This window comes from Euphorbia lathyris, chromosome 8, assembly GCF_963576675.1.
Source record: "Euphorbia lathyris chromosome 8, ddEupLath1.1, whole genome shotgun sequence".
Classification (NCBI taxonomy): Eukaryota; Viridiplantae; Streptophyta; class Magnoliopsida; order Malpighiales; family Euphorbiaceae; genus Euphorbia; species Euphorbia lathyris.
In genome coordinates this window covers 8077462-8090755 of record NC_088917.1, presented here as the reverse complement: position 1 = coordinate 8090755, position 13294 = coordinate 8077462, and the positions used below count along the sequence as shown (strand labels likewise).

At 36.2% G+C, this 13294-nt stretch overlaps 1 protein-coding gene across 10 annotated transcripts; it reads right to left on the bottom strand.

The window, feature by feature from the left end:
* Nucleotides 1-287: 287 nt before the first annotated feature.
* Nucleotides 288-9581, bottom strand: LOC136202801 (lysine histidine transporter-like 8). 10 transcript variants are annotated; one of them, XM_065993692.1, is made up of 8 exons: nucleotides 9474-9581; nucleotides 9021-9115; nucleotides 7870-8084; nucleotides 7321-7396; nucleotides 7141-7187; nucleotides 1457-1590; nucleotides 1248-1379; nucleotides 288-1079 (listed from the first exon to the last, which is right to left on the bottom strand). In XM_065993692.1, the coding sequence occupies exons 5-7, from the start codon at nucleotides 7169-7171 to the stop codon at nucleotides 1254-1256; spliced, it is 291 nt and encodes a 96-aa protein (XP_065849764.1). In that variant the 5' UTR covers nucleotides 7172-7187; nucleotides 7321-7396; nucleotides 7870-8084; nucleotides 9021-9115; nucleotides 9474-9581; the 3' UTR covers nucleotides 288-1079; nucleotides 1248-1253. The 10 variants fall into 10 exon arrangements, 5 of the variants coding, with proteins under 5 accessions (XP_065849764.1, XP_065849762.1, XP_065849763.1 ...); XM_065993690.1 differs by having other exon boundaries at nucleotides 7321-7383; XM_065993691.1 differs by having other exon boundaries at nucleotides 7141-7182; nucleotides 7321-7383.
* Nucleotides 9582-13294: the final 3713 nt, after the last annotated feature.

Genomic DNA, 13294 nt, shown 5'->3' with positions numbered 1-13294 from the left:
AACACATGAAAATTGTCTTACCCGTAGTTAAGAGTAGTTTATAGTTGTCACCCAACGAAATGGTTGCAGCATTTGCATCGGCTCTTGGAGTGACGATGCAAATGACTCTTTTACCGACGGATTTTCTGTCGGAAAAAGAGTCATTTGCGTCGTGTTCTTTAAAGGGCCGATGCAAATGATGCATTTTTTATTAAAAAAAATAAAATAAAAATATTTGGATTGAATGGAGCACTATATTATACCAAATAACACCTAAAGGTTTTTAAGAATCTCAATCTGTTCTCAGATAAAAGAAAGAAATTTTTATGATAGATCAAAACACAAGTAAATAGTATCAATCCACAAAAGGTTATAAGTTCAAATGCGTAATTGCAGAAACAAAAACCAAACAAAAAATGAACTCTACAAAAGTGGATAACAAATTCCAAGTAGTATTGAAGCATGATAATTCCAAGCAAGACAACATATCTAAAATCTCAATCACCAAGAGCAAACCAACTACCAAAACTGTACACAACTCAGCAAAAAGAAATGTACATAAACAAGTGACAGGTACAACATATGTGGAAGATAAGAGTAATAATGAAAGCATTAACTGGGTGGCTTGAAGAACTTTAACCTGAGTCCACTGTTGACCATGCTCCAAACTCCTCCAATAGAAAATGCCAAGCTAAAAGCAATTCCTAACCACCCAAGTATCCAGTTGAAATACCACTTGAAGCTGTACTTTGAAGGTTTCTTAATCAGAACCCACATGAAACATGGGTATGCAAATGTCATTGGCAGTGTAAGTCCACCCAATAGACCTGCCAGAGTCGATAGAAATGGAAGTGCAATGCCTATGAAGAGCGATATGAATCGGTAGAAAAGCTGAAACGTGATCGAACCCAGATTGAACATGGAAGGTTGGTTCTGCTGGTGTACCCTGCTTCAAAACTGTCAAACACAGGCATTGAGTATATCTGGAAGCTGCTTAAGCAATTGAACACAACTAGAAGAAAGGTAATTGCAAGAAGTCCTCGAGGAATATCGTGGATGTGGAAACCGTATAATGCATTCAGAATCCCCCCTGAAGGCATCTAGAACAACACAATAACAACAACCATTATCAATTTATTACTAGTCAAAGATTCACCACGTATGGAATAGGGCAAACCACAGACCTCCTCGATGAGAGTTTAGAGTGGACTAGAGGTTCTTAACATACACGAAACTAATATTCCATCACATAAAGACAATGAACTTACAAGATTTCAATAAGCCCAAAACCCTCTGATGGCGATAGGGAAGACGCACATAGCAATGAAGAAATAAGCAACTTTGGCTCCTTTCCACATAGGTACATGAGCTGGGTGCTTAAAGGTTGATGGCATTGTTGCCTAAGAAAAAGCAAATTCAAATTAAGAAAATAAGACATCAAAATGCAATTAATTTTGCAACTCAGAGACACACATACCTGAATCTCCATGGCAAGATAATGGCCTCTGAAGAGTTTCATGGTTTCTCCTCCTATGAGAATCAAAGCTGTTGGAGTTCCAACCGACAAATAAACAGTTGGAAAGAGCGCAAGCCATACACCTAATCTTTCCCCTGGAACCATAACACTACATATCAGTCATAAATTCACTGCCTTATAGACGTCACAGTATAATTCAAGAATCTCAATCAGTTCTCAGACAAAAGAAAGAAATTTGTCTTCTTTGCTACACTATTTAACGAAACATACAGTTAATCTTAATGGCTTAATACATAAATGCACCTTTGAACTTGTTCATTTTTGCCCTTGGCACCCCAAACTTTCACTTAGACCTATCACACACTCTAACTTAACAAAATCGTACCTTTCACAACAAATTGATGTGTGGACAGTGGCCTTTCATGTGACGTGATCCACACCATATAAGGGGCCTGCTGTTGGGCTTATGGAGACTAATATATATAGGCCCAACTGAAGCGTTGGGCCCAACTGCAGCGATCCAACTTAGGTTTTAATATGACGGAGAATATAGCAGTGGCGACGCATCTGAATGATTTTAATATGACGATCACTCAATTAAGTTCTGTGGATATTGATTTCGACGAAGAGGTATTAGCCCTAATTCTATTATCTTCTTTACCAGAAAGTTGGAGTGGCACGGTTACTTCCCTAAGTGCTTCAGCAGGGAAAGAAAAACTTAGGTTTGAAGATGTCAGAGACTTGATTATAAGCGAGGAGATTCGCAGGAAAGAGTCAGGTTCCACATCTGGATCAGCCTTGAATGCAGAGAATAGGGGCAGGTCAGATCGCAGGTCAAAGCAGAATCGTGGCAGGTCTAAGTCCAAAGGGAGAGGGAAACCTGTGAAGGACAAGAGCCACATCAAGTGCTGGAATTGTAATGAGAATGGTCATTACAAGAGTGAATGCAAGGCACCGCAGAAGGAGAAGTCAGTGAATTCAGCCAGCGAGGATTTTGGTGATGCGTTGATTCTGAGCAATTCAACTGTAGAAACAGCAGCAGAAGCCTTGGTATTGAGTGTAAGAAGTCCTTTGGAGTCTTGGGTATTAGACTCAGGAGCTTCGTTTCATTCATGTAGTAGTGCAGATTTGATGGAAAACTATACCCCTGGGAAATTCGGAAAGGTTTATCTTGCTGATGATGAGCCCTTGGAGATTGTAGGGAAGGGAGATGTTACGATCAAATCTCCGAATGGATCTGTGATAAAGCTGTCTGGAGTAAAGCATGTTCCTGGCCTAAAGAGAAATCTGTTGTCAATTGGGCAAATGGATAATGAAGGTTATTGTGTAATCTTTGCAGGTGGTGCTTGGAAAATGACCAAAGGAGCCATGGTGGTTGCCCGTGGTGAGAAGGTTGGATCGTTGTACTTAACAGACAAAGTTTTCAATAGCATTGATGTCGTGAGGGAGAATGTCAATGCAGATTTGTGGCACTGTCGTCTTGGTCACATGAGTGAAAAAGGGATGAAAGTGTTGTGTTCAAAGGGTCTGTTGCCGGGTCTGAAATCTGCTGATCTTGGGCTGTGTGAGGATTGCATCTTTGGGAAGCAGAAAAGAGTCAGTTTCTCTAAGGGTGGCAGAACTTTGAAGAAAGAGAAGTTGGAGTTAGGTCACAGCGATCTATGGGGTCCTGCACTTGTGAAATCTCTTGGTGGAGCTTTGTATTACATGACCCTCATTGACGACTCCACTAGGAAAGTGTGGATCTATTTTCTGAGAAAGAAATCTGATGCTTTTGATTCCTTTCGAAAATGGAAGGCCCTGGTTGAGAATGAGACAGGTTTGAAGGTAAAGTGCTTGAGGTCTGACAATGGTGGAGAGTATGAGCTTAGGGAATTCAAGGAATTCTGTGCTGAGAATGGAATTCGCATGGAGAAGACTCTGAAAGGAACTCCTCAAGAGAACGGAGTTGCAGAACGAATGAACAGAACTCTGTGTGAGCGTGCTAGAAGCATGAGGCTGAAGTGCGGACATCCGAAGACGTTCTGGGCAGAAGCAGTTAACACTGCAACATTCTTGATCAACAGAGGGCCATCGAGTCCCTTGGAGAGTGGCATTCCTAAAGAGGCTTGGAGTGGCAAACAGGTAAATCTATCCTTTCTACGAGTATTTGGATGTGATTCATATGTTCATATTGCTCCCCTTGAGAAAAGTAAGTTAGATGCGAAGTCTATTAAGTGCACGTTTATTGGATACGGTGGTGATGATTTTGGATATCGGTTCTGGGACAGTCAGAACAGGAAGATTATTCGCAGTCGGGATGTTATTTTCAACGAGCAGATAATGTACAAGGATAGTCTGGGCGGATCTGATACTGGTGATGCAGGACCAGAGGTCGTGGACATAGACATCACGAATTCTGGTGGGAGCAAGGAGGTAGTTGTGGAGGAGACAGTTGTGGAGGAGGCAGTTGTGGAGGAGGTAGAAGAACCCCAAACTCCACCGATTACAATGCGCAGATCCACTAGAGAGCATAGAGCACCTGACAGGTACACGCCTACAAGCAACTACATGTTGTTGACAGATAGTGGTGAACCAGAAAGCTACTTGGAAGCATCTCGTGGAGAGGATGCGAGCAAGTGGAGGCTTGCAATAGATGATGAGATGGATTCCTTGATGACCAATGGCACCTGGGAACTTGTTGAGCTTCCAAAGGGTAAGAAGGCTCTACAAAATAGGTGGATTTTCAGAATCAAAGAAGAGGCTGATGGTAGCAAACGCTACAAGGCAAGGCTGGTCGTGAAAGGCTTTCAGCAGAGGTACGATATAGATTATATTGACGTTTTTACTCCAGTGGTGAAGCTGACTACTATTCGTTTAGTGTTGAGTATGGTGGCTGCAGAAGATTTGGAGCTGCAGCAAATGGATGTAAAAACGACATTTCTTCATGGGGATTTAGATGAAGACATCTATATGAAGCAACCTCAGGGCTATGAGTCTGATAATGCTAAACTTGTGTGCAAGTTGAACAAGAGCTTATATGGTCTGAAACAAGCTCCAAGACAGTGGTACAAGAAATTTGACGGATTCATGCACGAAATTGAGTTCGTGAGGAGTGAAGTTGATCATTGTTGTTACTTCAGGAAATTGAATAAAGGCTACATAATTTTACTGTTATATGTTGATGATATGCTGATTGCAGGGTCGAGTGCTCGAGAAGTGAGAAAACTAAAGAAGCAGTTATCTGAGCGGTTTGCTATGAAAGATCTCGGAGAAGCTAAGCAGATTCTGGGCATGAGGATTGAAAGAGATAGGAAGGCTGGAAATTTGTATCTCTCACAAGCTGAGTATATCAAGAAGGTCTTGATTAGATTCGGCATGCAAGATGCCAAGCCAGATATGGTTCTTTTGGGTAGCCATTTCAAGCTATCTAAACATGACTCACCCAAGAGCAGAGAAGAGCGAGTCCAGATGGAGAGAACTTCGTATGCGTCAGCAATTGGCAGCTTGATGTATGCAATGGTGTGCACAAGGCCGGATATTGCACATGTTGTGGGAGTTGTTAGTCGTTTCATGGGAGACCCTGGTAAGAAGCATTGGGAAGTAGTAAAGTGGATTTTGAGATACCTGAAGGGAACCACTGAATAGGCCCTATGTTTTGAGGGCAAGAAAGTTATGTTGACAGGATATGTGGATGCAGATTTGGCATCTAGTGACCTTGACAAGAGAAGAAGTACAACCGGATATGTCTTCACATTGGGTGGTACTGCTGTCTCTTGGGCTTCAAAGCTGCAGAAGGTGGTGGCTTTGTCTACTGCAGAAGCTGAGTATGTTGCAGTGACTGAGTCTAGTAAGGAGATGGTATGGTTGCAGAATTTCTTGCGTGAGTTGGGAAAGGAGCAGAAGGATCCTATTCTGTACAGCGACAGTCAGAGTGCCATTCATTTGGCAAAGAATCCTGCCTTTCACTCAAGAACAAAGCACATAGAGTTGAAGTATCACTACATATGACATCTCTTGGACAGGAAGATATTGCAGTTGATGAAGATTCCAGGCACAGAGAATCCTGCAGACATGTTGACTAAGGTTGTAACCTTAGAGAAGTTGAAGCTATGTATGGCTTCAGCTGGCCTTGGTAATTAAGTTAAAGGCATGGCACTACCATCAGATGACAGATTTAGTCTCCAGGTGGGAGATTGTTGGGCTTATGGAGACTAATATATATAGGCCCAACTGAAGCGATGGGCCCAACTGCAGCGATCCAACTCGCTGCTGATTTTGTCTTCTTTGCTACACTATTTAACGAAACATACAGTTAATCTTAATGGCTTAATACATAAATGCACCTTTGAACTTGTTCATTTTTGCCCTTGGCAACCCGAACTTTCACTTAGACCTATCACACACTCTAACTTAACAAAATCGTACCTTTCACAACAAATTGATGTGTTGACAGTGGCCTTTCATGTGACGTGATCCACACCATATAAGGGGCCTGTTGTTGGGCTTATGGAGACTAATATATATAGGCCCAACTGAAGCGATGGGTCCAACTGCAGCGATCCAACTCGCTGCTGAGTTAGACGGGGGTACGAAAATTTTTTTTTTTGGGCGATTAGGGTTTCAGACGGTTAGGGTTTCAGGAGTATAAATGTAACCTCTTTCTCTGTAATCGGTATCTCATTCATTATAGTAAATATCCTGGCTTGGTAGTGCCCCCAGACGTAGTCATTCATATTGAGTGGCGAACTGGGTAAACAATTCTTGTGTGTTTGCTTATTTTTCGTTTATCGTAATTTCAATTATTCCTAACACCTGCAAATCTTCATCTCCTCTTGTAGTATTCTTCAATTTCCATAGTCTAGTCTCTGCAACTTTCTTCATTCTCTTTGCATATAAATCTTTGTTTCAACTAAATCAACTACTTATTGTAATATATAAGCTACTGAATATGACAAGTGTTAGAAGATAATATTGGCCTTAAAAGCTTATTCACCATAAGTTAAACAAGTTGTATTATTGAATATGTATGTATTATTGAATATGTATGTATTATTGAAGATACATATTAATCTTGGATAAAACCAAACACATCTATAGATTTTTTTCTAAGAAGCAGACTAGAAAACATAATTAGGAAACCAAGAGAAAACAGTTGAACAAGTGCATTATTTAAAGTGAAAAACGAGATTAATCGGTGATCTCGTCAAGAACCATAACAAGAGCGACTATAAATGCACAATCCACATTTGGATAAACATTTAAAGTATGGGGCACGATTTATAATTAATTCCATACCTACATATTGTGTTTTGGAATGATTACATCATTAGATTAAAAGTCAACATTGCACACTCTTCACATTACTCATATACCAAACTAGATTAATTATTGAAGAAAAAGATTTATCTACTACTTCAAACAAGCACAACCTCACAATCTTTTTAGTTTCTGCTGACTCATATCTTACCCATTTAAATATACATATATGCACCTTAGATTGGGATATAATATCTAAAACTGTGATTAGTATTGTATAAGAGTTTAATTAATGGATACTATATTTAGGACGAGTTCGAATTTTATAAAAATAGTACGGTCCTGTTAAGTTGTAACCTTTAACTGAAGTTAATTTGTGAACAAAAAACAGATGCTGGTGTCAGTAGAAAGTGGACCATTTGATGCATTATTTTGAGGAAATTTACCAGCATTTGAAGAAAGGGTTTGAAATTTCATAGAGTGGCTACCTGTACTACAAGGGCAAAACGTAATCAGATCAAAATCCAAGACAGCAAAGATTTCACAATAACCTCAAGATATGCAGACAGAAGAGCAAATAAAGGTCATAAATGAAGAAAGGATTTGAAATTTCATAGAGTAGCTACCTGTTCTACAAGGGCTCAGCTTTAATTTGAGCACTCAAGCAAACCCCCATCAAATGAATTAGCCTGTGAAGTGAAGCTATGGAATTTGATCAGTACGGTAAAAGAGTTAGATCTGAATGTGAAACTAAACAAAAGGTATATCCAAAAAACTTTAGAGATTGACAGAAACTTTATTTGCTTTGAAAATAAAATGAATGAAAATATTTATTTGAAATAAGAGGGAAAATAAATAGAAATTGATGAAAGAGAAAATAAAGAATTGAAGAAGCTATCTCACCTCCGAAAGAGTAGAGATGAAGAGAATAGAGAAAAAGAAGTTGAAGCAAGCTAAGCTATAGATTAATCGACAAGTAGCAAAGCAAGCATTATAGCAGCAAGAATGCATTAATGGCATCTGATATATATGATTGCGCCTTTGAACGTGCAAATGCATAGTCCTAGATAAAGGCCATACTGAGTTCTGTGGTAAGCAAAATAATCCAGCAATCCAAAGTATAACACAGATCCATATTGAAAAGAGATATCTTAGGTCAATGAGCAATTACTAACCGAGAACGGAAGCCACCAATCACTCAGTCGTCAGACGCATCTGATCCGTCAAGAGAGTCACCGTGAAGAACAACACCGTCGATAGGAGGAGACTCAATGCTGAAAGATGAGAAGGAGAACGGAGAAGAGAATGAGATAGTCGGAGATGGAAAATGCACCCATGGAGGGTAGCTGGTTCGATCTTGTGACAAGGAGAAGAGTGAGATGGGAGGCGGCTGCAAGAGAAAAATAAACCCTAAAATCCAAATTTATATTTAACTTTTTCATATTTACAAATTGACCCCAAATAATTACTGAATACCCTCTTCTATTTTACCAATTTTTAAATTTATATTAACACTATTTGCATCGGTCTCTTATAATGGACCGATGCAAATAATGCAATTGATATTTACATCGGCCCGTTTAAAAGGCTGGTGCAAATAATGCAGTTATTTGCATCGGTCCCTGTTAAGGGGCCGATGCAAATAATTCAATTGATATTTGCATCGGCCTTTTTAAAAGGGCCGATGTAAATAATATAGTTATTTGCATTGGTCCTGTTAAGGGGCCGATGTAAATACTAAATGTCATGACATTTGCATGAGTCCTTTATAAAAGGCCGATGCACATGACTCTTTTGCATCGTATTTTATAAGGGCCGATGCAAATGGTCATTTTTTCACTAGTGAGTGGAGAGCCTCGATACAATTCTTGTATCTTTATCGGATTTAATATTTATTTGGAAGATTACCGATCTTGCAGTTAAATTAAATTGAACTTAAGGTCTCACTTTGCATATTAACCAATTTAAATTTCTAACATGCAATTTTACATAAAAAGAAATTTATCTTGAATTAACACTTAATTCAATTTATTAGTTAATATTTGCACATTATCTAATAACATGCCTTGTAGTGATCAATTTTAGCATTCATCTAATCTTATTGGTATAATTATGGATTGGATAAAATTGAACATGTAATTCATAAAATTACATATCTTTATGTAGTAAAATCAAAATTGATTTTATTACATAATTGACCTTTTTCGTACAATTGACCCTCAATTGTCCTAAATGTAACACTTACATTTAAGGCCAATATATAATTTTAATGACATTTCAATTTTATAACAGCAGATAATATATAAACTAGACAACTAAAAATTACCTAAAGCGTGCCCGCGCCATAATTTCTGCAATCTGCTAATTTGGTCCTTTCTTCAATTTTGCTCCAAAATTATAATTTTTCTTGGTATTCCAAGACTTCAATATTTACAAACCCAAATTCATAAAAATTGAAAGTTAAAATTATAACTATAGGAGTAAAATAATAAACGAAAAACCCCAACAATCCATAATTATATCAATCTAGAGAACACAAAATCAATTAACTATAAAAGAACTTAGATGTCTCTGATACCACTTGAAGGATTTGAAGCGGAAGCATGTTGGTATTTAGGAAACGAATTTCAAAATTTTTTCCTAAACAAACAATTAGTGTGATCCAATCACTCTGATTAAACTGTCAAACTTCTGATGTTTGACATCAAATCCTTAACCAGGATCATTAAGTTCTTTAATAATCAAATTGATATTTATACTACGAGATCGGAATATTTACCTCTTGTAGATTCCAATCAGATATTAAAGCTTCTCTAGTGGTGAAACCTCTAGTCCGTCCACTAAGTCGATTAGATCAAACTTCGAAGGAATTAGGACTCTTGCTCAAACATTGATGAACACCGAAAATCAATATATGTAATATTGATTACAAAAACTAAGTCCAGGTATGAATTCAATCCATACACACCAACACATGCACTAGGACAATACGTGTCCTAGTGCATGTAACTTATATTTTTTTTAATAATAATATAATAATAAATAATAAAAATAATAATAATAATAAAATTAAATATTATTATAATTATATATAATAATTTATTATATAATTATTATTATAATATATATATAATAATAATAATTAATTAACCACTTAATTAATTATTAGTATATCTTTTAACAAAATCTTAGAGGAGATAATTTAAAACACCTCTAAATTCCAACAGTCAACACTTGACTATTGTATTCTGAAAAAGCCATCAACTTAAATTGAGCAAGAATATTTATTTATAAATTCCTTCTTTCAATTGAATATCAAACAGTGTTAGAATGTTTTGTCAATCTCATTGACATATTCAATTGTGTCAATTAATTAATTAAAACATTTTTAATTAATCAATTTAACAAAAGCTAGATATAAACAACTTGTATGTGTGTTACTTTCTAGGTTTATCTTTAACTGGCATTAGAGGCATAGTACTAACTCTTAGTAAGTATGTTAGGAATCCAATTCCTTGTACTATAAGTGTATCCTATATAAGCTTAACTTATATTTACTTATAGTCCTCTAAAGGTCATGATCTCCAGCTAACACACTGCGCCATGACGTCCCAATTAAAGAATGAAGTTACTTAAACTTATAATTAAACTAATTGTGAACCATCGATCATAATTTCCATGCACTAAAGTCCTTTCATTAAAAATTCCGATCTTGACTAGAGTCACAAAGTGTCAAGCTCTAATCGTCAATATACTAAGAAATATTGATTAAGTCTTTGATAAAATAAGACTCTCATCAAAGAACCATTCTTTGATACTTATCTCATAAGGTGAGTCTTATTGTCCTGGCCAGGAACTCATTCCATCAAAAAACTAATCAATAACTATCTTAGGATTTATCTCTATTTACTTAGAGTAATGAATCCTCTATTAGCAAACTCTTGTTACACTACACAACTAACTATAGCGATTCACTGCCGGATTACCAGAATTAAGATCCCAGTACAAGGCAGGAACAAACTATAATTACCTACGCAATAACAACTAAGTTTCCTCAAGTCAAAGGACTATATGCACTATTATGACCTAGATAATAATTATGTTGACTAGGAGTAAACCTTTGTGCAATTATTATCTAACGTCGCAGTTCGACCATTCACCTCTTTGAATGTCCACATATTTATTCTGATATCATCATATCAAACAGAATGAGATTTTCTGTTTCCGATTAATATCTCATACTAATCGAGAAAATAAACAGAGGTGATAGTCTAAGGATAGATAAGTGTCCAATTCATTATCCACCGACTATGAACATTTAAGATTATTATTTCACCAAAGAAATATATCTCATTATTATTAACTCTTAATAATATTATCTCTTTGTAAATAATCTTTGGACTAATATATATATTTATTAAGTAATTAAACAATACAAATAATTACACATGAATACATATTTTATTAACTGCCATTTGGATACAAAATTCACACTGTAATTCAATGATAGTCATGAAGCCATACGAAATTATCTTCACTAGAAACAATTAAGAACCAAAAAGAGTCGGACAAATCTAAGAGTTTCAGCCATACTTTGTAGCCTGCATTCTTTTTTGAAATTTGTTGTCTCTCCAACATTCACTTGAACAGGTTTGTTGTTAATAATTTGAATTTTGAAGCTTTGATTGATGTTTTGATTGTTAGTTTTAAAGATTTCATGTTTTCCTTTCATTGTGGATGAAAAAATTTCAATTTGCCCTAACAAAATTTCATGTTAGCTCCATTCTTTCCTAGTAAAGAGAGTGAATTTAATAGATGAGCATTTGTGAATTAGAGGATTATATATGTGTTTACTGGAAAAATCAATTTTAGTTGCTAGAAATGTAGAACTAGCCATAGATTTTCAAATTAAAGCAACCTATATGTTAATAAATTTGATGAAAATAATTGATATCCTTCATTTATTCATTATTTTCATTTGTTTATGAATGAGAATTTTGATTATAGCTGTGTAAAATCTTTTAAAAATTATACAAGTGAAGCAAGAAATGGTTTTTAGAAAATGAATATGTTGTTCAATTTTGAATTCCAAATGATCATTGCTTATTTGTAGTTTATAGAAATGAATATGTTGTTCAATTTTTCAATTCCAAATGAATATGTTGTTCAATTTTCGATTCCAAATGGTTTTTAGAAAATGAATATGTTGTTCAATTATACAAGTCGAGCTGATTCCTCAATTTTTAATAAACATGACAAGAAGGGCAATATACACAGGTGCATATATGGATTATTGATTTTGGATTAAAAAATGAGAACATCTCACACGGGTTAGCCATCAATTCAATGCTACAAATTAGATAATAGATGAACTTAATTATCTATAATAAGATGTAAGAATAAACAACTTGGGTTGATTTCGAGATAATTAACTTATGTTGATGCATTCCTTTTGACATGTCTTGTACTTATATGTTATTTATTCTATGTTGTACAGATAGTGAACGTTTTGCTGAGCTATATACCTATAGATGTCAACGCCATCAATAATCAACGCTAAACTCCAATACCGAGAGTCAGATTAGCATTCGAAATCAAGGAAGCTTTTGGTGGAGGCAGGTGCACAACATGCTTGGTAACTGAATGAAGCAATAGAAGTTAAGCGGACAGTAAGCCACATAAAGCACGAGGTCCAGTCAGAAGTAAGGAACTTCACAAGAACTGTTGAAAATACCACCAATTCCGTAAGAGTTCTCTTAGCTTGAATTGCTTTCTTGGCTATATGAAGCTACAAATATTGATATTGGTTATACTGTATTGCTTGTCATTTACCTGTTGTCGAAGATTATCATGGTGTTATACTGTATGGCAAGATATTATGTAAGAAGGTTGTTGCAAATGAGAGTTTTCTGTGAACAAAGCAAACTTGTTAGATACTTAGATCGATGCGTGGGACAGAGGGCGCATAGTACCTGCTGGATGGTTTCTCTGTGTCTTATTGTAGCTTTCCAACTATTTTGAGTGGATAATAAGATTTTTTCATTCACAAATATGAAATGCCTCAATGAAGCAATTTCTGCAAAGATCTATAGAGCATGGGTGTTTGGGCATCTACTCCAATGCAATAGTGTGCTTGAAGCCATTTCTCACCTACTAATGGAGTGCGAATGTTAAAAACTCTGTGGTGAAGCCTACTTGTTTAGTTCAGCAAAGAATTTTCCTATCGATTGTTTGTTATTATTGTTAGCCGTTTACTGCTTACTGTTGTTACACTATGCCAAAAAACCCTTCAGACGACGGTTAAAAACCGTCATCCCGCAAGATATAACACTGTCACAGGGCTCATTGCCGTCTGTTGATACTTCAGATGACGGTCACGTTCTATCATCCGTAATAGCCTCACATGACAGCGACCAAATAGCGACTTGTCATCTGACCACTAATTATAAGACGAATTATCTAATAACAACTGTCACCGAATATATATTTTTATGACACCATTTTTAAATAATGCGTCAAAATATTAAGTTAAAATGAAGTTGTTATGTTAATGTTATGACAGTTTTTGTTTTCAGATTGTCATCATAACATAATTCACAT

Bases quoted from the DNA above. Each gene is read 5' to 3' on its own strand.
- LOC136202801 (XM_065993688.1), bottom strand. From the start codon at position 5,921: ATGGTGTGGATCACGTCACATGAAAGGCCACTGTCAACACATCAATTT. The intron at 1,591-5,863 runs GTACGATTTTGT...TTATGGTTCCAG, and splicing joins ACATCAATTTGTTGTGAAAG to GGGAAAGATTAGGTGTATGG. The intron at 1,380-1,456 runs GTATGTGTGTCT...GCTTTTTCTTAG, and splicing joins ATCTTGCCATGGAGATTCAG to GCAACAATGCCATCAACCTT.